The sequence below is a fragment of the Hordeum vulgare genome, chromosome 7H (genome assembly GCF_904849725.1).
Source record: "Hordeum vulgare subsp. vulgare chromosome 7H, MorexV3_pseudomolecules_assembly, whole genome shotgun sequence".
Taxonomy (NCBI): domain Eukaryota; kingdom Viridiplantae; phylum Streptophyta; class Magnoliopsida; order Poales; family Poaceae; genus Hordeum; species Hordeum vulgare.
Window position 1 is genome coordinate 624,240,738 of NC_058524.1, and position 27,223 is coordinate 624,267,960.

The 27,223-nt window shown below is 41.0% G+C and overlaps 1 protein-coding gene across 2 annotated transcripts; it reads right to left on the bottom strand.

Annotated features, from left to right (window-relative positions):
• Nucleotides 1–13,048: 13,048 nt before the first annotated feature.
• On the bottom strand, nucleotides 13,049–25,691 carry LOC123413224 (putative disease resistance RPP13-like protein 3). 2 transcript variants are annotated; one of them, XM_045106167.1, is made up of 3 exons: nucleotides 25,347–25,691; nucleotides 16,700–16,968; nucleotides 13,049–15,514 (listed from the first exon to the last, which is right to left on the bottom strand). In XM_045106167.1, exons 1-3 carry the CDS (start codon nucleotides 25,602–25,604, stop codon nucleotides 13,357–13,359), a joined length of 2,685 nt encoding a protein of 894 aa, XP_044962102.1. In that variant the 5' UTR covers nucleotides 25,605–25,691; the 3' UTR covers nucleotides 13,049–13,356. The 2 variants fall into 2 exon arrangements, with proteins under 2 accessions (XP_044962102.1, XP_044962103.1); XM_045106168.1 differs by having other exon boundaries at nucleotides 16,700–16,965; nucleotides 25,347–25,690.
• Nucleotides 25,692–27,223: the final 1,532 nt, after the last annotated feature.

Below are 27,223 nucleotides of genomic sequence, written 5' to 3' on the forward strand. Positions count from 1 at the left end.
TTTTTACCGTGTTAGTAGTACTAGGTTTAGAGAAGTAAAGTCAAATGCCACAACATGCTTATAATCTCATAAACTGGTTCCTTCCCATCCCACTATTGCACTTGTCCCGGTTTCTTATATAGAAGATGATTTGGAAGCTTGACATAGAAAATTATTTACTGTAATGCAGATTACATATCACATATTAAACAACTTTTGGAGGCAAAGTACCGAGAGAAATGTAGTGAACTCTGTATGAGTAAAGTTATGTAAGAGTCTTTTGTAAGTCTGTATATACACCTTTCTATGCATTCACTTGTTGTACTTCAAGATTCATCTGCACTATTGTATGCATATTTTATTATTAATTTATTCTTTGTTCATGAATTGTCTTGCAAATTATTGAAGTGGTGATGGCACAATCAGTGATGATCAGTGCATCTGAGGTTGCAACCTTGGTCATGTAGTGACTCAATTTATCGGCCTCTTATAGTAACACTTCATTTTTTGCGTGATATGAATCATGAAAATATTATAGCACCGAGGCGCACGTGCCTAATTAGTGGATGTAAGAAAATTGATATATGGATTTTTTTGTCCTTACCTAACTAGCTTTACAAATAAATCTGCAAGAGGTCTTGTAGTCTCCTACATAATCTACCTTGCACTGAGTATTATAGTATTATTAAGAGGGTTGACATATACGTCCAGTCTTCAACAAGTAGATGAATTGTAATAAGTAATACGGTGTACATATTGTATATTCTAGATTTTATTTATGACTAAATACGTGCTGCACGTACATGATTCCTATAGGTCATAATGTATAATTTGGATAATCAAAACATTGAACTCTTACTAATCATGAAAAAAACTGAATCTCAACTCGACGGATCAGCACATCGCTCGACATATGCAGATATGCTCTCTGTATTCTAAATTTTGTTTCAGTTTTTTGCTAGATTTAACACTGACATTTGTTCAAATCCTATCCAAGTTGAATCATTGAAAGGGAACAAAAGCTGCAGAGGCAACAACTCCAAAGGAATCAGTACAATGGTGTTATATTTCTATATGTTCAGTATGACTAGGTAACGGAGATGCACTCAAAACAATATACTCTGATTGTTTGATTGACAACATCCTCCTGCAGTAAACTCCAATTAGATTATTATTGCATTTAAATTATTATCATATATGCACATGATCGTAGAAAAATATTATTAATATCTACATTGGAAAGGATCCAAACTCGAAACAAGTGATTGGTGAATAATTTTTTATCCAGGTTCAAAAGTTTAAAATCCACTACAATTCTTCATTGTACAGGCAACCTCGGGTATGAGGAAACATGTTTCTTTTGCTTCTGCGGTCACATTGCTGAATATGACTTTGAATCTCAACTGCATTTAACTGCACCTTCTATCTTGATCTGCATGACAACTTAATAATTTGCACAAGCATTGCCCCTACATAGTTTCTCCTTTGTCTGAAAGAACAATTCATGCTGACATATTCCAAATCAGGTTGTTACCTAGATCCTATGGACAATATGTACAGTCACGCTGGCGTTATTTTTTTACCATCAGGTAAGTTTTTACTACGTTTTGTTTCAGTTCCATTTCAGAATCCCTAAACCATATAGATTGCAGAGCAAAGCTAGATGACAGACATCTTCACTAATCAGCAGGTCTGTTTACCACATTTCTCTTGTTCCCACAGTTGACGACTTCAAATTATTCTTGCGCGACGCATGAGGATGTAAGGTTTTTTGCACTTGCCTCCATAGAAATCTGGGTGTTGGTAAATTCTGTTTTGGATGGATTTTGAAGGGAACTGTTGTTTTTAATCGAGGATCAGAGAATACTAAGAGGCTAACATTCATACAGTAAATTACTAGCTCATCCATAGTTCCCTAGCCTAGAATAGAACCTGCTGTAGTAACTCCCTCGGGGCTCTGGAAATAATTCCTCTGAAAGTAAATCATCCAGTTATACCTTCAGTTTAGTAAATAATGGCTGCGAATACTGAGATCTCTCATTTTGGTTATTTTTATATATTGTGTTGCAAGACCAGAAGCTCAATCTAGGTTAGGCTAGGCTAGGCTCACATAATATTGATGACGATTGCATAGCTAAAATCGTAGGATCTGGAACTCCCTATCCATTTGCTCTAGCTGGCAGCAAGAATAATGAACAGAAACCACTATGCCCGGTTGCGTCGTGAATAAGCCTAATGTTAGAGCATATATCTCCATATGTGGTTTTGGTAATTGATGATAATTCCTATGGACTAATGGTTGCCTTAAGTTATATTTATATGATTTGTCCATAGGCACTTCTTGAAGTCCATCTGTTGGGTTCAAGGAGTATATATGATGACCAATGTGGTATTCAAGGTATTATCCAAATAATGGTCATAGAGACACAAGGTTGATCAAGATCTCAGACAAAGAGTAAATCAAGATGATCAACACACAAAGCGTACAAGATGTACCGAGAGGGATCAAGTGATCCCATGGTATGGTAAGCATTGTCCATTACGTGTTTGTGTACTAACCCATGGTCTTCGTGAGAGTTCTATGTGGGGGTTAGGTGTGTTTCCATGGGCTTGCGTCAAAGAGAAGATCTCATACAACCCATGAAGTATGACGTCAAGTTGTGATTGTCATCAAGATTGCGATGTGCAAGTTCAAGTGGATCAGCACGAAGATATCATGCTTGAAGCTTGCCGTCCATTGTGGTGGCAATGGACTTGTGAAGATATGTTGAAGAGTGGCTCACCCATAGTGAGTATGGGGGAGCAATCAACTAGTCTTCATCAAGCCAACGCAATCAAGAAAGGTGGTCCATCTTGAGGAAGTCAAGATCATCATCATCTAGCTCAAGAGGACGAGGTGCAAGAGCTTATGGTCATCAACTAGTCTTCATCAAGCCAACGCAATCAAGAAAGGTGGTCCATCTTGAGGAAGCCAAGATCATCATCATCTAGCTCAAGAGGATGAGGTGCAAGGTATAGGTTTGCCCTTGATAGGTTTTCTGGTTAGGATAGATTGCTGTACTATCAAGGGGGGCTCTCAAGTGAGTAGCTTGATCGTATCGTTCGTTGAGAGCTCAAACCATTTGCATCCTTGCATCATACTTCTTGGTTCTTGTTTGGTGTTTCTCTTTGTGAGTTTTAGAGCTTATGGTCATCTTCGTGACAAGCTCGAGTTCATCGAAAACGGAGTCCATATGCATCTACTATGATGTTTTCGATGTTGGAGTTTTTGCCGGTTCTTCATTCATAGATGACTCACATCTCTATATCATTGGCATTTTCATATCTGCATGGTCTTAAGATTTCAACAAGCTTGGGTTTGCTCGATTCGGAGCTCGTATGCGAAAGTTATGGCTGTTTCAGTGGCGAGCGGTAGTACCGCTGGCTGGCGGTAGTACCGCCCCTGGTCAGCGGTAGTACCGCTCCAGGAGCTTAGTACCGCCTGCCTAGCGGTTGTTCGTGGACGGACCTTTTTGCGAAGACTTTCTTGGCAGTGGTAGTGCCTTTGCACTACCAGGGGCCCAGCGGTAGTACCGCTGGGGCCAGCGGTAGTACCGCTGGAGTGCCAGCGGTAGTACCGCTAGCTGGCGGTAGTACCGCTGCAGTCAGCGGTAGTACCGCTGGAGTGCCAGCGGTAGTACCGCTGCAGCCAGCGGTAGTACCGCTGGAGCTCGGGTAGAGAGTGGGGGTAACGGTCTGATTCCTTCCCCCACTATATAAAGGGGGTCTTCTTCCCCCTTGGCCTTATCCATTCGTTGAGCTCTTGTTCTACCTCCATTGTTGACATTCTTAGAGCTTGCTTACTCTCAATCCCTCCAATGATTCTTGCTTGTTCTTGAGGGAGAAGAGAGAGGAGATCTAGATCCACATCTCGACCAATCACTTTCTCCTCTATGTGAGGGGAACCCCTTGGATCTTGATCTTGGAGTTCTTTGTGAGCTCCTTGTTCTTCCTCTCATATTTCTCCATAGCTTTCGTTGTTGTGGAGGGATTTGAGTGTGAGGGACTTGACCACTTCGTGTGTTCTTGCCATTGCATTAGTTGCATCGGTTTGAGTTCTCCACGGTGATACGTGGAAGTGAAGTTTGAGAAGCTTTTTACCTTTGGTACTTAGTACCCTAGAGATTGTTCTTCGCGGATGCTTTGGCGTCCTAGAAGCTTGGTGGTGTCTCGGAGCTCAATCATTGTGGTGTGAAGCTCCGGGCAAGCGTCGGGGTCTCCAATTAGGTTGTGGAGATTGCCCCGAGCAATTTGTACGGGTTCGGTAACCGCCCCCAAGGGTTGCCACGTGTACGGGTTCGGTGACCGCCCCCAAGGTTTGCCATTTGTACGGGTACGGTGACCGCCCTCAAGGGTCCCTTAGTGGAATCACGACATCTTGCATTGTGCGAGGGCGTGAGGAGATTACGATGGCCTTAGTGGCATATTGGGGAGCATTGTGCCTCCACACCGCTCTAACGGAGATTAGCATCCGCAAGGGTGTGAACTTCGGGATACATCATCGTCTCCCCGTGCCTCGGTTATCTCTTACCCGAACCCTTTACTTATGCACTTTACTTTGTGATAGACATATTGTTTATTGTAATATATCTTGCTATCACTTAGTTGTTTATCTTGCTTAGCATAAGTTGTTGGTGCACATAGGTGAACCTAGTTGTTTGTAGGTTTTGTGCTTGACATATTAAGCATTAGTTTTATTCCACATTTGTTCAAGCCTAAACCTTAATTATTTTAAAGCGCCTATTCACCCCCCCTCTAGGCGACATCCACGTCCTTTCACCTAATCAAGTTCCATATGGATGTAATTTCATTGTGCTTGCCTTGTGAAATCGATGCAGACGAGGTCGTCAAAGTTTTATCGGGTTGTGGATAGTTGTGTCGAGCTGGATATTTATTATTTAACCAGCTATATTTAATCATTTCGAACAGTTATTTAACAATTCAACCAGATACTTCATCGATTTATTTTCGACCAGAGGTGGTTTGGATTAATAGTTGATATATTGCTATTATTGGAAGCACTCATATTTCAGAATTTTGGTTAAATTGATTGTGTATTGTATAGATGATATTGATATGTTGCATATTACTCAAGCTCATATTTTCCAGCCATATATTTCCTATTTCTTGGAGAATCAATTGATATCTCAGTCGTAAGAGTTTGAGTGCGCGCCCATCCTGATATGCACTTCCATCCGTATTTCCTGTTTTTTGGTGAATATATATTCTTGATTTCAGTTCTTGTAATGGTTATTTGAGTGGTTATAATAAATCAATAATTACGTAAAACGGGAATGCAATGGGCAAGAAAAATATATAAGAATCGAGAATTATATGTCGGGCTCTGTATTTCAAATGAAACGGAACTATATATATTGCAATCCAGACATACTATATAATCAAATTGGTAGAATCGATGTGTCATACAATGTGGTTTTAGATATTCATTGTTTTCATCCCATATAAATCAGTTGGCAACCTGATGAATGAGGAAATTCATTCCATTACACGTGCGTTGTACGTGCAATGTTACTAGTTGGCGGAAAGTAACAACGTTGATCCACCATCAGCTAGAGAGGTTCTGATTCACTTGAAGCTACGTACAACCCAAAATTCGGCACAAATGTCCTAGATAATCTTCAAGCTACTACTGAAATTGTAGCCTACATAAGCATGTTGGATTCTGATTCACTTGAAGGGTCAATACGTACATATATTCTGTTTGTTGAACTTGAGGAGTATAAAACGTTTTTTTTCACCATTATGAAGGTGGCGTTTTATTTGCAACGTTTGCAGCTTAGTAGGAAGTTAGTTGCTGAAAACTACCTTTCCAGATTTTGAACTTGAGGGCCTGGCATTGCTCTTGACTGCATTAGTAAGACATGAAAACTAATGTTGCATGTGATTTTTTTTTGAAAGCTATGTGCATGCTAGTATGATGCTCGAGGTCTGACATATAACCCCACCCCCGCGTCACTCCCCTGGGGGCGACTCAGGCGGCTCCAAACCCTTAGCCCGCCGGCGGCCTCTCCCCTCCTCCCTCCCGACCTTGCCGCCACCGGATAAAGTCATCGACAAGCCCACGCGAAGCCGAGGAAGGTGGCGGCAAGGCCCCGGTAGATGGAGCACGCGGTGGCTTGATTTCCTCCGCCGGTCGGCCGCCAGATCTCAATCGACCAGCTCCAACTCCATCCTACTCACCCTCCCCCACTCGATCTGGGCTCCGATGTGGGCTTGCTCATTGGATCCAGTGGTTGGCGGCGTTTTGGCATGGGGTTTCTGGGACCGGGGAAAACCCTTGGCCGGCGGCGGAGGCCACAACGACGACGATACACGATGTCAAACCACTTCTTGGAGGCTCCGTTGAGGTATCCCACCACCACCCATCAATCCTCCCATGCATCTAGGTGAAAACCTAGGTCTTGCTTTGGGACGGATTTGATGCTTATATGCATCGGGTTTATAGTGAACCATCTGTATGGATCATGAAGAATTTCGTTACGTGCATAGAATACCAATAAATGCTCTGATGATCACGACTGAAGAAACTAACACATAACAGTACATCTGTTGTGTGTACTACCTAGCATAATACACATCCTTTGCTTACGAAAGAATTTGTAGGGGTCACATCACAGAACAAGAAACTCGTGCATCCTTGCTCCATATATTTGTTTTAAGTAGACTATGTTACCTTAGTTTTTCTATAAGAAACACAAGCACATACACTCAAAAGCATGTATAGCAGAGGTAGTGTTGTCTCCTACGAAGCACCGATACGGCGACACTGATACGGCGATACGGGTACAACGATACGGGATACGGCAATTTCTAAAAACAGCAATTCGGCAATACGGCAAGCATATATAAATAATGATAAAATAGCATGCAATAAAAACTAACATAATAAATGTATGAGATGATAACAAAATACCGACCCACTGGTTGCCTAATTACTTTCATACCTTATTGTTTCTCATTTTAAAATCTCACTATCATCAATGAATAATACGACCAATCGGTCATAGACTGTCACAGTACGATTTAGACTGTAATATCTATTAACATGACAATATAAAATTAATATATCTTTTAAAATTAAAAACTTGAGATTGTCAAATGACAAACATATATAAAGAGCAACTTTGGATTGCACGAGTGGGCCAAATAATGAATTGCACAAGTAACATCCTTAACAAAGCACTTTTATCCAACTACTCCCTCTGTACCGTTTTATTTGTCGTTGCAGAATTTTAGTGCAAATTTTGGCTAGTACAAATTATTTTTGTGTTTCCTAAACTACCCTCACTCACTTAGCTCCGTCACTCGCTCGCTTGCCCACGCTGTCACTCGCTCGCTCGCCCCCGCCGAAACCCTAGCTCACCCCAGCCAGCGCTCCTCCCTCGCCTGCATCGCCGGCGCCTCTACCTCGCATGCGTCGCCGGCGCCTCTCCCTTGCCCGCATCGCCGCCCCCTCTTCCCTGTCTTCGTCTCCGGCCCCACTCTGCCGCTTGCGTCGTCGCCGCCTTTCCATTGGGTGGCTGGATCCGGAGGGCCTGGTGCTTCCTCGCCGACGAGGAGGTAAAGAAGAGCCAGGACGGCGGGAGGATGGCGGTAGTGGAGGGGCGGTGGGGATGGGTTTGGCGGTGGAGATGCAGCTGCAACAACGACGCCGAAGCATAGAGCCGGCCAAGGTCGCGGCCCTGCGGCGGGATGTTGGCGTTGAGCCAGCCGAGGTCGCGGCCCTGCGGCGGGAGGTCGGCGTCGAGCTGCAGGCAAAGATGCAGGCTGAAGTAAAAAAGGTCTCTTTTTCCCTTTTCCTGTCATCGCCATTTGTTTTGGTAAACAAAGATGCAGGTGGAGTTAATCAACGTTTGTTTACCTGCTACTCCACTTTGATTAAGTACTCAAATGCATCACAATACTCCTTCCAAGACACAAATACAGACATTATAAGGAGTATTTCAGGAGCTGAATTGCTATTATCTTCTATGTGGCAAGTGCAACACTGTCCTCTCTTCTTTTTCAGTAAACTGTAGGAGTAGCTTTAACTGATTTTTTTTTCTGTTAATTAAGATTAACTGATTTTTTTTCTGATAATTAAGATAAATGGAAATGGTTCTTTCCCCTTTAATTAACTTAAACCTTACAAAAGTGCAGATACAAAAGCCATACGTTTTGCTTATTATACTGAACTTTTCCTGAGTAAGTCATACTCCAGTGTTCAGTAAATGGCTGCTCTATCTTGTTAGGTGAGTAAACACTAAATCAGTGTTCAGTAAATGGCTGTTCCGAATGTTCACTAAATGGCTGCTTCAAATGATTGGGTTAACTTCTCAGCTTTTGGTTAACTTCTCAGCTTTTGGTTTAAGACCATAATGTATTCATTCATCTCACAGAGTCTGGAACCAGGAGAAAAAAGTAAAGAGTGCAGTTGTTTGCTGTGATACTAATCTGAATGTTCAGAGCTGATCGATACATAGCCATCCTTGACGCGCACCTCTACAAAAAGATCGCTACAGGATAGGCAACACTCCGGGTATTTTTGAAAATAAAAGTTTCCATCTAAGCATAATTAAGGTTCTGGTGTTTCTGTAAGGAGAAGCTACTACTCTGTTGCTGCTGCTGCGGGCTGCTCCTTCTCCGTCTCTGCGGCGGGGCCATTGGCAGGTGCTTCTTTGCTCTCTGCGGGTTGCTTGGATCCATTTGCTGGCGCTGGTGTGCCGTCCTCCTTGGCGCCTTCTTTAGCCGCAGGGGCTGGACCATGTAGTTTCTCTCTTCTCACCTCTCTCTTCTCACTTCTCTGAAAGCTCTATTAGGTATTTAGTGTAGGAGTAGGAGTTGCTAGGATTAGTTTCTCTCTTCTCACCTCTCCTTTAATGAAATCTAAATGAAATTAACTTAAGCTTTTCCTTTAATGAAATCTAAATAAAATTAACTTAAGCTTTTCCTTTAGTGAAATCTAAATGAAATCATAATTAATTGAAAACTTTCCTTTAATGAAATCGAAATGAAATTGTTTCACTAATTCAAATATACTCAAACTCGAGTAAAAAAATCATACAAATCATATGAATTATTGTCGAATGGAGTTACAAAATGGAGTTACACATCAAGCATGAAAGCCTCATCACAAGCATTAGTAGCCTCAGCACTAGCCTCATCACAAGCATCAGTAGCCTCATCACAAGCATCATCACAAGCATTAGTAGCCTCATCAAGTATCAGTAGCCTCATCACTAGCCTCATCACAAGCATCAGTAGCCTCATCACAAGCATTAGTAGCCTCATCAAGTATCAGTAGCCTCATCACTAGCCTCATCACAAGCATCAGTAGCCTCATCACAAGCATCATCACAAGCATCAGTAGCCTCATCACAAGCATCATCACAAGCATCAGTAGCCTCATCACAAGCATCACCACAAGCATCATCACAAGCATCAGTAGCCTCATCACTAGCCTCATCACAAGCATCATCACAAGCCTCATCACAAGCATCATCACAAGCATCAGTAGCATCATCACTAGCCTCATCACAAGCATCATCACAAGCCTCATCACAAGCATTAGTAGCCTCATCACAAGCGTCACTAGCCTCATCACAAGCATCACTAGCCTCATCACAAGTCTCATCAGTGAACCCTCTCCATTAGCTCCAAGTTGTGTAGGGCATTTGCATAAACCTCCTGCGGACATGAAAGTCTTGGAGGTAGTCGCCCAAGCCTCTCTAGACTTTCCTTGTTAACATGGGGTATTTTGTAACCATTGCCTCCTGCATTGTTCAGGATCTCGATCATGCAAGTCTGTAGAGTTAGAAAAATTCTATTCAGCTTGTAAACCTCATAGCCTTCAAATTCCTCCAATACTCCATTAATAAGGTCTTGTAGTGTTTTAGGGCTTAAACAGTCTGTCAGAGATTGCAATGAGTTGAAGAATCCAAGGTCAAGCGCGTTCAAATCTGGACTATTGGCAGGCTGTTGTATAATTCTGATGTCAAGTCCACTTTTTGCAACAACTTCTAAAAATTCCACGTCATCAGGCAAAATATGAGGCTTAGCATTATCCTGCTGTATATAGATGGTCTGCCCAACATCATTTTTAGGCCAAATAGCTTGTATCGCTGGCAAGACCTTCTCTATCAAGAACTCTCTCATCACTTTTCTATTGACTTTTATTGACTTTGTCTCTATTGTACCTTTGGGCCTATTCTCACTTCTCCTCTGAGCAGGGACTTCTTTCACAAATGGCCAGATACCGATTTTTCCACAAAAGGTCACGTTTCCTTCACTATCCCACCTAGGCCTAGCAATGGCTGTCAAGAACATCACCTTCCCAATACAGCTACCATGTATAGGCCTCGTAGGTTCTTCCTCCCCATCCAGGAGATAATACGTTTTATTCTTCTTGGTCATATTAAACCACTTTTCATCAATATGCACAATATTATGCATAGTCTTGAACTTAGGCCTCGCAGTAGTTGTGGAGCGTGGTAGGGCTACATCCCAACTGCCAAGCCAGAGACCTAATTGTAGATCTCCTGTTTAGCGGAATTGTTATGATTTGTTCTAAGTTAATGTCCTTAGGCTTTCTTCCACAATTTCCTTTTCTTTGATTGGAAACATCAACTTCCTGGCCTTGTTTGATTTGAGACATCGCTTTCCTCCAAATTCTTTGTATATTCTAGACACCTACTCCAAATTTTTTTGCAATGTCTTGCGTATCAGTTCTCTTAAGAATTCCTCCTCTACTCATACAAGAGTGTATGCAAGGCTACATAAGCAGCAAACTTCTGTTGGTCATTGAGGGTTTTGTTTCTTTTAGCAACTTGCTCAACAACTGCACCAACAAATACAACAACATGATGAAATGATCAAACCATGACATGACCAAATGACCAAATGACCAAACGACAAAATGTTTTTACCTGTATATTCCACTATTCCATCTCCTTCCATATCATCTCCTATATCACCTACCATTTCGTTTCCTGCATCTGCATCCATTTCATCCCCATCTTCTGCAGGTGGAGTGTAGTTGAGGTCTGGAAGATCCATGTTCTCCTGAAGATGTGAAGATGAAAGATGTTTTCAAAAGAGAATGACAATAAGCATTTCATTTTAAAAAGATTGACAATAATCATTTTATTTTTAATAGATTGACAACAAGCATTCATTTAAGAAAGAGTGACAATAAGCATTCATTCAAGTACCTAACTGGATTCATCAAAGTGCTTTTAGAAGCGAAAAGTGAGCTTTGATGTTTTACTTCTGTTGTTGTTGTAGTTTCTCAAGATCTTCTTCAGCAGTAACACATTTTTTGTTACTGCTTGAGGCAATTTTTCTGTTATTTCGGTCAGTACTTCCTGCTCTGTAGTGTACTGTTGCTGTAGTTTCTCAAGATCTTCTTCAGTTAATTAGGAGTAGTGCTAACTGAATTAATGGCAAAAGGCAAAAGGCTCAAGATCTTGAGTTAATTAGGAGTAGTGTATTGCTGGTGTAGTTTCTCTCTCCCCATTCTTAGCTGAAACTAGTCAAGGATTGTACCCTCTCACACTCTGTTGTGTTGCTTTCGAACAGCTGCTTCATTTCATGGTAGTGCCTGTGTGACAACGGCGGGGTGGAGGAGGATGGATGCAGAAGGATGGCAGTATCTTGCTAGTAGGGATGTTTGATCTGTATGCATCTCGGGTGAGCTTTGAGGACAGGGCCCGACCATATTAACATCTTCTGCAGAAGGACGACTCCTTGTAATTCCTTGATGTTTGATTTGTATGCATCTCGGGTGAGCTTCTAATCATCTCAATGAGCATGGTTTTTAGATTAAGGCACTAGCAGGAATTTTACTGTAGAATTCTTTTGTTGCCTGATGATATCCCTCCAGTCTCGTATTCTACCTCTAAAGCTGGTCTAGATTGACATATCATTGACACCAACCGAGGAAACAAGCAACAAATGCCTGATGGAGAATGATGGAAAATGCCCGCACAATTATTTGCACGTCAAGACTGCACACTGGACCTGTTGCAGCATATACACCTTATACACTTGAATTTCAGTTAATTCCTGAATTTCACTGCACCTGCGACTATTATTTGTTTGTTTTCAAATTATAGTGATTCCTCAAATTCTGTTGTTGCGGTGTTAAACTGAATCAATCTTGTGCTGTTAAACTGAATCAATTTTGTGCTATTTCAGGGAGTAATTTGAGGCGAGGAGTACCTGCCTGGGCTGGGCAGGCGAGGACCAAGTTGGGGCGGAGGCGGCCAGGTGGAGGGTCTTTCTGGTCAAGGCGGAGGAGCAGGGTCCTACTGCTGGCGACGGGGACGAGCAGCTGGACGACAGGGAGGAGTCTGGCGGAGGATCCTGTTGATGGAGGGCAGAGGAAGAGGGGTCTGCGGCTGGCGACGGGGACGGGCAGCTGGATGATGGGGAGGAGCCTCGCGGAGGGTCGTGCTGATGGATGACAGGGAGGGGCCTGCTGCTAGCGACGGGGACAAGCAGCTAGAGGAGGTAGAGGGCGGAGGCAGAGGAGGTGAGCACTGGCAGAGGTGGAGGGCAGAGGAAGAGGAGGCGAGCGCTCGCGGAGGTGGAGCGAGGAAGATGACGATCTGTTTTCAAATTATTAGGGGTAATTAGGGGTACTTTTGTACTTTAGTATGTTTTCACCTGGTCGGAGGCAATCTCCCAACGACAAATAAATCGGTACAGAGGGAGTAGTACATTAGTACAGTCCACGTGCACTACCTATATGAACAGGTCAACGATACATCAAGACATGGACAATACACAACGGCGATACTTTGAGGATACGCGTATCGCCATTTCTTTTAAATTGAAAATGACGATACTTCGGGGATACCCGTATCGAAGGCGTATCTGAAGTATCGGAGTATCGGTGAAGTACTGAACGGCGATACACAAATTTCTGAAGTATCGGTGCTTCGTAGGTTGTCTCTTCGCCTACCAAATCTCATATAAAATAATCAAGGGACCTTACTCAAGAAGACATTTGAATGCAAATGCACTCACTTTTCTTGTTTTTTTTATTTCACATACATAAACGGTTCATTTACAATAACACATGATGGATACATTCAGTTCGTAACAAACAAGTCAAAACAACAACAAAATTAAATGCACATTGTTTAACCGAAGAACACTTGGAAGAGAAAAAAAGGAAAACACTCTAAATCACACCACGTGGAGCTTGGTTTTTTCCTGGTCCAATTTGCAAGAGTCTTGTTTCCCTTGATGAATTCAAGAAAGCACAAAATTAAGCCATAAGTAGGAAACCATATTTTGCACGAGCATTGAGAAGGAAGACAAAACCCGCATGTTCTAATCACCTCTGATCAGTATTGTTCCTAGTTGTTGCATTATGATTTTAGGTACCTCATTGATATCTCGCACTTTGAGCTGCACGAGGTTCGGGCGGACTTTGCGAAGAAGATGCACCACCGGAATGATGTCATCCCACCTCACATTTCCATGTATCTCCATGGTCTCAAGACTCTGAAGGCCCGGGTCGGTGAACACGCATGAAGGAATCTCATCACCTTGTAGATTCAGGTGGCCAAGGAGATACATGTTCTGGAGAGCAGCCTTGAACGTAGGTCCTCCATGTTTCGCATACTGGAAACCATGCATCTCAAATGACCGTAGGTTTCTTGTGATCTTGTTGTCCAATAGGGTCCACTCCCCCAAATCCGAGGAGGCTGGCTTTACGCCATGGAGTGTCTGTAGCTCACTACCAACCTCATCATCTTCTTCTTGTTCTTCCACACCTAGTGGCATTGACATTGTAGGGAGTGCCAGTGTCTTTGCGAGCACATGACGAAGTGTCTTGATCTTCCAAAAATCCCGATGAATCTCCTCTACCTGGGTATTTCTTATGTCGAGCGTCTGCAAGTTCAGTAGCCTGACAATGCTGGATGGGAGAATGTGCAGGTTGGGGCAGTTGACACATAGGTATCGTAGATGGATCATGTCACCAAGCTCATCCGGTAGTGCGTTGAGCGTCAACCCCTTCAAGGAGAGTACATGAAGGAACTTTGACCAGCATAGAAACTTGATATCATTATGAACACTCTTCTTATTTGTCCACATCCGCTGAGCTTCAATTTCTTCATGCTTCTTCTCTTCGACGTGACATATGAAGGAATGCAACTTCGGGAATTTTTGGTTGGTGGTATACATTGGTGTACAATCACTCTGGACAGAGATGCGGCGCACTGATGGTCGCATAAGGACATTATATTTAACATTATGGATAATATCCATGAAGCCAGTCTCGGAAATCTCAAACCGCAAGAACCTCATAAGGCTTCTATGAACTCTGACTACCATAATGCCACCGCCAAGTTTCCTCTCTTCCAGCCGAAGAAGGCATCTCAATACAAGTTCCTTCAGGTAGTCGTGCCCCACCTCCTCTAGAGTCTTCCCATGTTGTGATGGCGTCTTGTTGATGAATCCTTCTGCTACCCACATGTGAACAATCTCATTGGCATCTTGCCACGTGTCCTGGGGGTATGCAGCAAAGTATAAGAAGCATGACTTAAGATCGCTAGGGAGATCCTCAAAGCTCGTCCAGAAGATGCTCTCTATTGCCCTTCTTGTTGTGTTGGACATCTGCTGATGCGGATATTGTTGTGAGTACCTTGAAGACATGAGTTGTTGCATCATTACATCCCACTGGATCGATTTGTCCTTAAACCGAAGCATTCCAGCCAGAAGCAGTATGCCCATGGGATGTCCTCCCGTCACACTATGAATATTTCTCTGGAATTCATTATCTCGACACTCCTCCTCATGCTCATTCCCAATCATTCTTGATGACTCATAATGTCTACCATACCTCTCGTTATTCCGTTTTCTTCGCTTCTCATGGGTCGACAACCATGACTCATACTGTGCTTTTCTCAACACTTTCAAAAAGAATAGTTGTGCACTTCTTTCTTGATCTAATGGGGTCATCATGTGTACTCCATTGGATCCATTTCTATTCATGGTATTAGCATGCCAAGCGACTTCTTCATTTTCACTGTCCAAGATTAGCATCACATGACTTCCATTGCCACTGTCGGGCAAGCTGGCCCTCACGCAATTAAGAGTGCTTTTGGAGGAAACCCCACCGAGGATCAGTAAGTACCTCTTTGTACTAAGCAAATCATGGATCTTTTCACTTATACTATCAATGCCTTCTTCCACCTCCATCTCATGACATTGATATGCAGACTGGCACAATGCCATCTTGTACACATCTTTGAGGAGATCTTTTGTGCTAGAACCAGCCATCATGTTGTACCTGATTAAAACATCCATCTCAGTACACACCTGATCACAAATAAGTTGTACGAGTGTGTTCTTTCCAGCACCACTCTCCCCAACAATGGATATGAACATTTTGTGGTGACTATCCTCATCTTTGTGGACCAATATCTGCTTAAGAATCTCCATGTCCTTGTCGAAGCCCACAACATTCTCCAGGTCACCCCACCTGTTCATTGAGGACATATATATACACATAATTATTATACATTCTTATATTTTTTCTGCTTTAAAAATTATGTAATATTCTCATCGTAAAACATTCATGACAATATAATTAATAACAATATTGGTAATTTTCCATAACTTATATACTCATAGTGTATTAATAACAATATTGGTAATTGTTTGTTAAGAATAGAACAAACGTTAGGTCGGTAATCCTGGTTAGGGCTTGACTCTATACTGGACAGTATGGCTTTTCTAGAAATGTTGTCGCATTTTTGTAAGTGGAAACATAAGTCTCTTGACTCTATGTTGGACAGCATGACTAGTTTTTTTCAGCTATAATTATTTAGGTACAGAGTAAGTATGTATGATTTGACATTTGTTGAAAGAAATTATATCACAAACTTTGGTACAGGTCATGTCAACTTGCATTTGTTAGGTAAAATCCACGGGAGCATGAAGGGAATAATATTACAGCAGCATATACGCACATGTACCTATTTATGTAGTTCCAGGTATGATTGCCCCATTTGTAGGTGGAGCTTTTTTATCTCGTACATCTACCTTAGCATCAAAGTGTTTTCTTGCTATTTATGGGCTTCCACTTGTAAAGCGACATCCAATAGTGATTATATAAGCCAAAATGCCAAATGGAGACCGAACTCCATGAAGGCCTTTATTTGAAAACTTCAAACTTCAAACTTTTTAATTTTTAAAAATTCTAAAAATAAATACACATATACCTAGATATAGTGTACATGTGTGCAAATTTTCAGGTCTAAATACATTAAAATGTGAGCTACACAAAAAAGACAAATCTAGGGCTTTTTAGCATATGTACCACTTCCTCCGTCCCAAAATAAGTGTCTCAACTTTTTACTAACTTTAATACAAAATTATACTAAGCTTGAGACACTTATTTTGAAACGGAGGGAGTATTAATCTCAAAGCCCATGTTTTTTTTGTGCAGCTCGCAGTTCAAAGTATTGCGTTCAGAATTTTTTCAGACATACAATTTACATCCTTGCATACATGTGTATTTGTTTTTAGAATTTTTTAAAACTGATTTTTTTATTTATTTAAAATATAGGGTTTCATGGAGCCCGGTCCCCAAAATGCCCTACTCTTTTGTAAGTCCCAATAATGATTACCATAAAATTATGGTGTCAAAATAATGGTCACCTACCACGCTTCAATGGCCATGGTCGAAGTTGTAAGTACCGCCGGTGTTACATACCACGCTGCAATGGCCATGGTGGAACCTTTGTGTGCCATCGATGATATATGCTCGACCCTGCAGTACTTCTGATCATCCAAGATCTGGTCAAATGCCGCTTTAATTCTTTTGATTTGACTCGACAACTCGCGTCGATTTTCCATCCGGGAAAAGAGGCCAACAAAGTATCTCATCGGTGTTTTCTGACTTTGGTAACCATGGCTTCTTAAAGCAGCCTGCTAATATTGACGGAAAATAACCATACATGAGTAGCAAATCATGTTAGACCAGTAGATGGTAATTGAAACATGCTATCGCTTAAAGAGGCGGGGTAAGCCATTGGCTTTGTCTTTCTTCATGTCTAAATCTATTAATATTTCAACACATATGAGTGATACCTCTTGAACATATTTATATTTTTAACGTTTTTTACATTTGTATTCCTAACTCAAACCTATTACTCAGATTTGCCCCTAATTTCGAAGCATCCTCAAATTTGCCCCTCTATCTTTAGTTTCCCTTGTAAAAATGCTCTTCCGTTCCGTTTTCGTCCGGTCAAAGCCCTTTGACCGTTAATGGGGTGTGTGCTGGACATATTTGCCCCTTCTGCATAAGCCACTTACATGTGGGACCCAATCTAGAAAATTAAAGAAAAAGCTCTCTCTTACCAGTCACTCTCACTTACCGATGGACCCCAACATAAATATTAAATATAAAAATAATTCTCTCTCTCATAATCCTCTCTCTATCACTTACATGTAGGGCCCACCTTAGAAACAAAAATAAAAAGAAAACAAAAAATCGCTATTCCTCTATGGATCTCTCTCACGTCCGGCGGCGGGGATGGCCGGGGTGAGGTGCTTGTGGCTCCGACCCCCTCCCACCTCTCCCGCACCCCCCGCACGCGTCTATGCCTCTCCCTCTTCTGCTAAGTTCTTCGAGGTGAACTGCCGCCCCCTTGCTCAGGTTCTCCTGCGATGTGCACCAACATGCACTGACGCGCCACCTTGGCCAAAGGCCATCTTAAGCTCGAAGAGCATGTATAATTGACTCTTATGACGCCTATGGTGCCTCTTTTCATCCTTGCATGGTTAATTCAGGAGGGGGACGCCCCGATGTCCGCCACGGCCGTCCGCCTCCATCTCCTAATTTCGACCTCTCCAAGAAACCGTAGAACATCCCGACCACCGTGTCGTCTTCCTATGACCTCGAGACCCTAGTCCCCTCTTCTACCACTCTATTTCGTAAGCATAGCACCCTACCCGAGGTCGACCACCATCACCGAGCTCAGCTATGCGCGCGCCACCTCGCATGTTGCGCTAGTGTGTCTGGCGCGCCTCGTGCTGCTGCCCCGTGCCTCGCACCCTCTGATCGAGGTCATTCGTCCACCAATGGCGAGCTGCCTATGAGCCATCGGCGAGCATAGCCACACATGACGCATTTCCGTTCCGGGCGTGGACCGGTGTTGACCCTGACAGTGGGTCCCTTGGCCCACATGTGAGGGAGAGAGAGGGGTTTGAGAGAGAAGTGTGAGAAAGAAAGAGAGGGGGTGAGAGGAAGATTTTTTTTTTTCATTTTCATTTTTACTATGGATCCCACATGTCAATGACATAAGGAGGCAGGGAAAAAACATCGAGAAAACGTCTAGTAGACCCTCAAAGGGCTTTGACCGGACGTAAGCGACACGAAAGGACATTTCTATAAGAGAAACTAACGACAGAGGGGCAAATTTGAACAAGCTTTAAAATTACGGACAAATCTGAATAGTAAGTTTGAGGTAGGCACACAAATGTAAAAGTCTCTTTTTTCTAATGATTCATTTTACTTTTCTAACAATTATACACACTTTGGTCATATGTTTTTTTAATCATTTTGTTGGACTAACATTTTAATCAAGTGACCAATGTCGGTTCATGTTTTCTGCATTTTGAAAATGTTAGAAAATCACCATATAAAACGTCCAGAAGGTGCAAACTTTTTTAGACCAAAAATATATATGCAAATAGTAGAGAAATTTCTGTGCTCGAAGAAGGTTGGGGGCGCCAAGGCTCAACTCCTGGTGGGCCATGCAGGCTATAGACGCCCACCTTACAAGGGTGGCTTGGCCCTCTGGGCACCCCGTTGGTGGCTCTGGTAGCCAGTGGTATTGTATACAGGAAAACCTTATCCCAATATATCATTCATTTTTTCACCACCACAATTTCGTTTTTCTAAGGCGATCTTCATTTTCAACCCCCATCTGGTACTCCCCCAAGAGGAATTCATCTCCATCATCATCAACATCAATCCTCGTGCTTCAAGATGAGTTGTGAGTAGTCCATCCCCTCAACTACGGATTCATGGCAGTAGTCAAGATGTAATATCTTCCCTTTTGATGGTCAACACAATAGTCATATGAGTTGCCTTATATGATTTGGGTTTACCCGATGTAATTTTTTGTTGTGATATAGACTGTGTTGAATTATTCCTTTATGTTCGGAATCATGAATGCTTTTATGTTTAATCTACAGATTTATATTTCTCTCTGTTGCTTGTTTACTCACTACTGGGAAAGGGCTTATCTCCCTGACCCCCCACAAACCACCCTTCCCTCTCCCGAAAACGCGATTTCAAATCTTTTCTCCATTCTTCGCCGCCCTCGCCCCAACCCCGTGCCTCATTGCCGCCGCACCCCTCCGCCGCCCCCGTGCCATGCTCGCCACCACAGACGTTCTCCTAAGCCGCATCCACCCTCGTCATCGCACACATCCTCCATAGCACCCCCTCTCACCGCTGTGGCCTGGCCCAACCCTACTTCGAACCCTCCTCTGCCGAGGCCCTCTTCTGCCGCGACCCCCTCATCGTTGGGACTCCTCTGCTGCCGTCCCTAGTCATCGGGCCTCTCCTCCTCCATTGCCACCTATACGCCATGGCTTCCTCCGCCAGCAGCCAGGGCAAGACACCGGTGCCAACAGCAGACTCCTCCTTCTTTGAGGATGGTACAAATTCCTCCTCCGTCTCCTGCTAAAGTAGCTCAGAGGTAACTTTTGGACTCGTACGGAATCTACTGTCACTGTAGGAATTACTGTTGGAATAAAACAATATATTCTACTGCTAGCTAAACACCTTTGCATTGCGACGGAACAAAAAAAAGGATTGGCACCATTCCTAGAACAAAATTATGTCTTTCTTGTTCATTACATTAGCAATGAATGATGATACATGAATGTTTTTATTCTTAAAAATAACAATCTCATGAAGCATACGAACCTTGAGAGAAGAAACATGTCAAAAAGTTGGGTGGGTGGGTGGGGTGGAGGGGAGTGGAGATGCTCTAATAAGGACTTCAACTCATCGCGGCAAGTGGCTGGTTTCCTTACCGACATATCTGGTCATCTAGCTAGTTGCTCCAACATCACTACGATGGTCCGTGACTAAGGGCATGTACAATGATGCTATGTTAGGAGTGTCATGTAGAATAAATGATGAGGTGGAGAGAAAGAAGTCATAAAAAAGGTTTGTCTTCTCTTATTCAAGAGAAGATAAGAAATGATCTCTTAACACAATATGTCTCACCATATTTTTAGGAATAGCTAGTTATTAAAGATAAAACTAAAAGATGACCCATTGTCAGACTTTTTTTTACCATCTCTAAGTTAGATGCAAGTGTTAAAATAAGATTATCTTATCAACCATTCTACATGCCCTAAAGGAAGCTGGCCAATGGTCCTTACCGACTATTCCTTTTTTTGAGAACTAAGTCCTTACCGACTATTCCCATCCTATACTATATATTTCAGATCAACAAAATAAATAAATGCTTATCTCTCTCTTGCTTTTTTAAACAAAAGTAGAAGCATATATAGACACAAGAACAATTATCGCTATGAACACACACACACACACACACATTCCTACATCATGCGGCGTGTAGAGACTCTATCAAAGTGGCTAGAATATGAAGAATTTGTGAAGGCACATCCACGACGACAAGAGTATGTGAAGCAGGCTGCTCACGCACGCAAAAAGTGGGCTGCCCTGAAGCAAAGAGAGATGGCAGTTCAAGCTGATTCGGGGAATAGTAGAATACTAGGAAAATCTTCATCTATGGCAGTTCAAGTTCGAAAAAAGATTTTCTTTTACTTGTGAACAATTTTTAAAACTGTAACATTTGTTGATAATTCAGAACATTTTTTGAAACAGAAACAGAAAATGTTCTGGATTTTTTTGCTACAAATTCTAAAAGGAAATGAAAAAAAGAAAAAAAAATGAACAAAATGGGAAATAAACAGAAAAGGAGTATCAAAACAAAAGAAAAAAGAAGTAACCGGGCCGGCCCAGTCAGGCAACCCACTATGCGTTCACTCAGCAGTTGGCCGCAACAAGCGGCACATAGGAGGTCCGTGCGGTATACTAACAAGTGCCCAAGCATGCGAGATAGCGGTTATTACAGTTAGGCCGAAACCCAAGAACACTTTATGTTGGACTGCAGGTTAATTAAAGAAAAACTCAGTGTCTTTTTTATAAAATGTATGACGGACAGGCAAAAACGCTCCATATTCTATTAATAGGTAGGTACTAGCAAAAGGACCCGTGCGTTGCAATGGGAGAAAAACAATTATAATCTTCAATGGTGCTGATCATATTATGTCTTTAAAATTTTAGGACATTTCTTGAAATGCATGAACATTTTTTGAATTAGCAAACATTTTTTTCAATTGCACTCAAAAAATAACACACAAACTTTTTTTCAAAATCCTGGACTTTTATTGTTTTCACCAACATTGTTCTCAAAATTATGAACATTTTTTTGAATATGCGAATATTTTTACAAAAATCCTGAGCATTTTTTGAATTCACAAACATTTTATTTTTTCTTCAAACTTTTATTTAAAAATTCCAAAATTGCAAAAGTTTGTTTAAAATAAAAAAGTTTGTTTAAAATAATTTTTTTTTATTATAAATTGCAAAAGTTTTCAAAGTTCTAAATTATTTAAACTAAAAAATGGAACACAAAAATCAAAATAAAAAACGAGACTAAAAACAGAGGCACGAACTGTTTTTAAGATTTTTACACGGACCTTTGTTTAAAATCGTTGACTTTTTTATTTTATGGACATTTTCTCAAAGTTTAACCTTTTTTTTTATGTGCAAACATTTTTCAAAACTCCTGAGTAGTTTTTGAATTCTCAAAAAAATATGTTTTTTGAATATTTTATTTCGAAATTCTCAGTTTCTTAAAATTGAGAAAAGTTGTTTGAAATTCTAAATTATTTAAAGTAGAAAACCAAAATGGAACTGAAAAGAAAAATAAAAAAATAAACTAAAAAAACAGGCGCCCACGCATGGGCCGGCCCAAATAGGTGTGCCGCATCTTTTCCAACGCCCAGACCATAATATAGGAGGTGCCTACGTGGGCCGGCCCAGTCCGGATATATTCCTGTTTGAAACGTTTTTTATGACTTATAAGTGGCATTTGTGGGTAATTTTATTCAACTTGAAGGGCAATTTGAATGACGTACGGAAGAAGCACTATTTGCTTTATTAGTAAGTAAAGATAAAGATAAAGATAAAGATAAAGATAAGATATAGGTAATTATACCATCATATTCGTTGCCCTAGCACAGGTTGTCAATGTCGCTTAGAAGGACATCAAGATGGGTTTTACGTGGTAGCTTGCTACTGAAATGGGCGAATCTGAGGCAGGTTTTGGGCCCATAGTGAAAAGGGGATACCAATCCGGAACCTCAAAGTGCGGCGAGTAGAACTCTCCATAGAGGATAGCTATTTAAGTTCTACCTAGATTGTAAAGTGTTTTTGGTGGTGAGGCTCCATGGAGCCAATTTGTTTTTCGTCGAAAATACTTCTCTGCTTCTCAAAAAGTATACACTTAATATATATATATATATATATATATATATATATATATATATATATATATATATATATATATATATATATAAACTAGTAGAAATATAGACTTCATACCCGGTTCGTTTGGGACTAATGCTAGCCCCGGTTCGGCTCTGAACCGGGGCTAATGACCCTCCACGTGGCAGGGCTGGAAGCGAGGGGGGAGGGGTATTAGTCCCGGTTCTTATTACGAACCGGGGCTATTGCTTCGCTGCCTTTTTAAAATACTTTTTTTTCTTTCGATTTTCAAATCTTTAAAATTATTTAACAATTTAATATCTAATCACCCCTCGTCACTACTCTTGAATCATTTGACACTTTAATCTCTAATCACCCATCATTCCAAATCGTCTAACTTCCCGGTCGGTCACCCATCCTCTCACTGCTCCAACCCCAGCACGCTTGACTTTCGAGTTCTATCATCCTTAGTTTCCAAGTTTGCACTTGTTGTTTTCTAGACAATAGTAAGCTATCAATCCTATTAACCATTAGGTCTTGATGTCACATGATTTATTTTTTTGAATTCTAAAAAAATATTAAAATAAACAACAATGATTAATTGAAAAGCTTCAAAACACACTAATTTTTCAAAAATTCTCAAAAAACAAAAAAAAAAACAAAAAACCAAAATAATAAAAAGTTCAAAATAAAATAAGTAATAATAATATTGAATATATCCATTATTATCAGAAAATTAATAAAATAAGTAGTAATAATAATAAGTAATAATAATAATAATAGTTTATTCAGTTTTTGCCATTTATTTATTTAATATGGCATAATTAATATCTTTAAATCTGTAAATCGAAATTCGACAAAAAATATATCCATTATTACAGAAAAATATGAGGAATCCAAATATTACATCATTTATTTATTTATTTCGACATCGTATGCAAAAGTTATAGCCATTTTACTTTTTCATAACACTTTTTAAAAACTTGTTTCAACTTTAGACTTTTTGTGCGTTCAACATGCACCATCCTAAGCCACATCATCAATCTTCAACCCTTTTCCACTTCATTCGCTATTTTTCATGCATTTATTAAAAAAATTGAGCTAAATGACCCTTAATTGAAAATGACTACAAATGAACTCTGAAAAGGTTGAAACTTGGCATGGTATTATCATTTCATCCACATAGCATGTGCTAAAAAGTTGAGAGGGTTATGGTAAAAACTAGATGCACTTTGTGTATAAACTGGACAATCCCTTTCAATGTATGAGGGTTTCGAACGAAAACCCATCTGTTACAAAGGCATTTCATTTTTTAAACTTATTTAAACTCCAGACTTTTTTTGCGTTCAACAAGCACCATTCAAAGCCACATCATCAATTTTCAACCCTTTCCCACTTCATTCCCTATTTTTCATGCATTTATTGATTTTTTGAGCTAAATGACTCCAAAATTGAAAAACACTACAAATGAACGCTGAAGATGTTGAAACTTGACATGGTATCATCATTTCACCCACATAGCATGTGCTAAAAAGTTGAGATGGTTACGTCAAAAGCTGGCTGCAGTTTGTGTACAAACTGGACAATCTTTTATGAAGTATGTGGGTTCAGACGAAAACTCATCTGTTACAAATGCATTTCATTTTTTAAAACTTATGTAAACTTCAGACTTTTTGTGCGTTCAACATGCACCATCTAACATGTGGCTATGAGCAAACAAATTGAAATTTAAAACATTTTTTAAACTCAAGTTATTCACAATCTAGGGTTTGAAGGAAATTTGAACAAGTCCAAATTTAAACCTTTCAAATTTGAAAACTAATTGCGGAACACAAACTAGACAAAATTTTGAATCTAATGCAGAAAGAATCACTCAAAAACATTAAATATCCTAAAAGATATAAACAATTTAAAACAGAATCTAAAAACAGAAAAGAAATAGAAAAACAAAAAAGAAACCTTTTAGTCCCGGTTGGTATCTCCAACCGGGACTAAAGTTCGAACACCTTTAGTCCCGGTTGGTGTCTCCAACCGGGACTAAAGGCTTCATCTTTATTCTCGGTCAGAGGCACAAACCGGGACTAAAGGGGATACCCTTTAGTACCGGTTGGTGTCTTCAACGGGGACTAAAAGTCCCATTTGAACCGTAACTGTTGCCCTACCGACGTCCTAGCCGCTCGAACCAGGACTAATGCTCAAATTAGTCCCGGTTCGTAATGCAACCGGGATTAATGTGTAGATCGAGCTGTGACGGAAGCCATGTTTTCTACTAGTGATATGTTCATATGTCGTTTTAAGAAAAAGACAAACACATAGATTAAATTGGGATATTTTATGTTGTATTTGGGTGAGATTTGTGTCCATTTGTGTAGCCTGCAAATGATCGTATTATTTATGAAGCTTCAAATATACTTAAGAACATGTATATGTCTTTGCAGAAAAAATATATTATTACTATTTTTTTTTTTTTGAAATAACAGGCTCCCCGAGATAGGCTCTAGTGAAGACAGAAAAGACGTTCTTGCTAGACTATCGTGTCTCTTGGTGAATAAGAATAAGATCTTCTGCTGCCGTATGTTCTCCTCAACATCACGAGTGGACATTCTAAACCCTGGTTCAGGTCAGGTGCATCACTAATCCCTCTATCTTGGTCGTCTAACTGGGAATCAATATCTTTGCCAGCCTACTAATTAATTAATCTCACCTCATAAGAACTTCATTTGTTATTTTTATAAACTTGAAGATCAGGGGAGGGGATCGGAGGCACCTGGTGGTGGAAGATCAAGTCATTGAGGGTGTCCTCGGCGTCGAAGGTGATGTCGCGCATCGGGCGCAGGCAGACAAGGCTCAGCCCGTCGACAGGGATGCCAGCCCGGCGTTTCCGGTCTGCGTCGCAGAGGAATGCCTGCAGCCACTGGAGCCGGTCACGCAGCAGCACTATGCCATCACCGATCCGGCGGAGTTCCTCGGCCTCGTGCGCGGCGAGCTTGGAGAGCACCACCGTGATCGCGCTCTCCACCGCCATGGATTAATTAGCTAGCTAATACTCGTAGCGAGTGCTATGAAATGAGCCTCTAAGAGTTCAATAGTGCATATGAAGAGCTTAATTAGCCATTGCTTGTTGGGCTCGTTGACCTAGCAGCTACCTAATAGCTAGTTATGTTCGCTGGATCAACCACCAGACAGCTGCAGATGCTAGTCTAGTTAATTAGCCTCCTGAGCTTATCGATTTGTTTGTATACTGGAAAAAAATGTCATTGGTTAGAGGGCGAATCTATGTTGTTAGCTAGAGGGTGGTTGAGCATGGCAGCCAGCCGGGCCATGTGGATGTGGTTGACATTACATTGTATATATATAGATTCGCATCTTGACATATACAGCAATTGTTAATTAATACTCAGTCTCTAATTAATCATCCATTACGCTGAATTCTCTAATTATTACTAGGGGATCATGGGGAGGAAGAAGAGGTAGTAGGTAGGCATACCGGCGGTGTATTCTCTTCAAAGGTACGGTCAAGAACCGAAACTATAACAATTCATCAACAATTTGGCAGGCATTACAATTTACAGATGAACTTATGGGCATTTCTCTCTCGATAAAATAAATTAACTCACCTATTCACTCATGAGAAGAAAAACTAGTAACAAGTTACCATGATCTAGAGCAGGAAATTATAACTGAGTCTCACTTGAAATGTAATGTCACAATGTGGTTCTTTTTTGAGCTCCTAATCATATACTTTCTCTGTCCCAAAATAATTGTCTTAACTTTGTACTAGCTCTAGTATAAAGTTGTACTAAGCTTAAGACACTTATTTTAAAACGAAGGGAGTATATCGTTGTTAAGAGTAAACCACGCCTCGTTGTGGTGACCAGCGTGTGTGACCCGTTCATTCATGTGTGTGGGCGTACCCGTGTCCGTGGTGTGCATTTTATGCGTGCGTGGCCCTTAAGTGGATGATGCCCAAGTGCTTGACCCGCATGCACGTAGGAAGTAGTTAGCTACTCCCTCCGTTTCTAAATATAATTTATTTTAGAGATTTTATTAAAATACTATATATATATATATGTATATTAGAGTGTAGATTCATTCGTTTTGCTTCGTATGTATAATCCCTTAGTAAAACGGAGGGAGTAGTTAGTTTGCATAGGTGGGTTAGTAAAACGGAGGGAGTAGTTAGTCCCTTCGTATCCAAGTATTCTAAAAAGGTTAGCAACTTCACCCTCGTTTCTTACTATTAGTTTAGCTCATTTCAAATGCTTTAGAAGTAGTGCGGTTTGTGGATTTTTTTTGAGAAGTGCATGTGTGAGTTTATTTGATATAGATGCACATTTGAGCCCAAGTTTACTTTTTAGTTTGCACATGGTGTAGGGTGTTGTCCCGTCCCCGTGCCCGTCGTCCTCACCCCCGTCGATCGCCCGTGTCGATCTCGTCGCCTGCACGACCGTGGTGAGCCTCTTCTTCTTAATTATATTTTTCAGAGAAAAAATCTGACTTGTATGATTTATATAACTACTTGTTAATTTTCTTACTTTTATTTTTGGTATCCGCCTCGTCGGCTCTCGTCGAGTCTATGATTCAGATGTTGTATATTATCTTTTATAACTATTTGTTTCATTTAGTGTTTATGAAAATTATGCT

What these genes read in the sequence shown, in the direction of transcription:
- LOC123413224 (XM_045106167.1), bottom strand. Translation starts at nt 25,604, where the DNA reads ATGGCGGTGGAGAGCGCGATCACGGTGGTGCTCTCCAAGCTCGCCGCG. An exon ending in ACTTGATCTTCCACCACCAG is followed by an intron (nt 16,969 to 25,346) that starts GTGCCTCCGATC and finishes CGTCAATATTAG; the next exon opens with CAGGCTGCTTTAAGAAGCCA. An exon ending in ACCATGGCCATTGAAGCGTG is followed by an intron (nt 15,515 to 16,699) that starts GTAGGTGACCAT and finishes CTCAATGAACAG; the next exon opens with GTGGGGTGACCTGGAGAATG.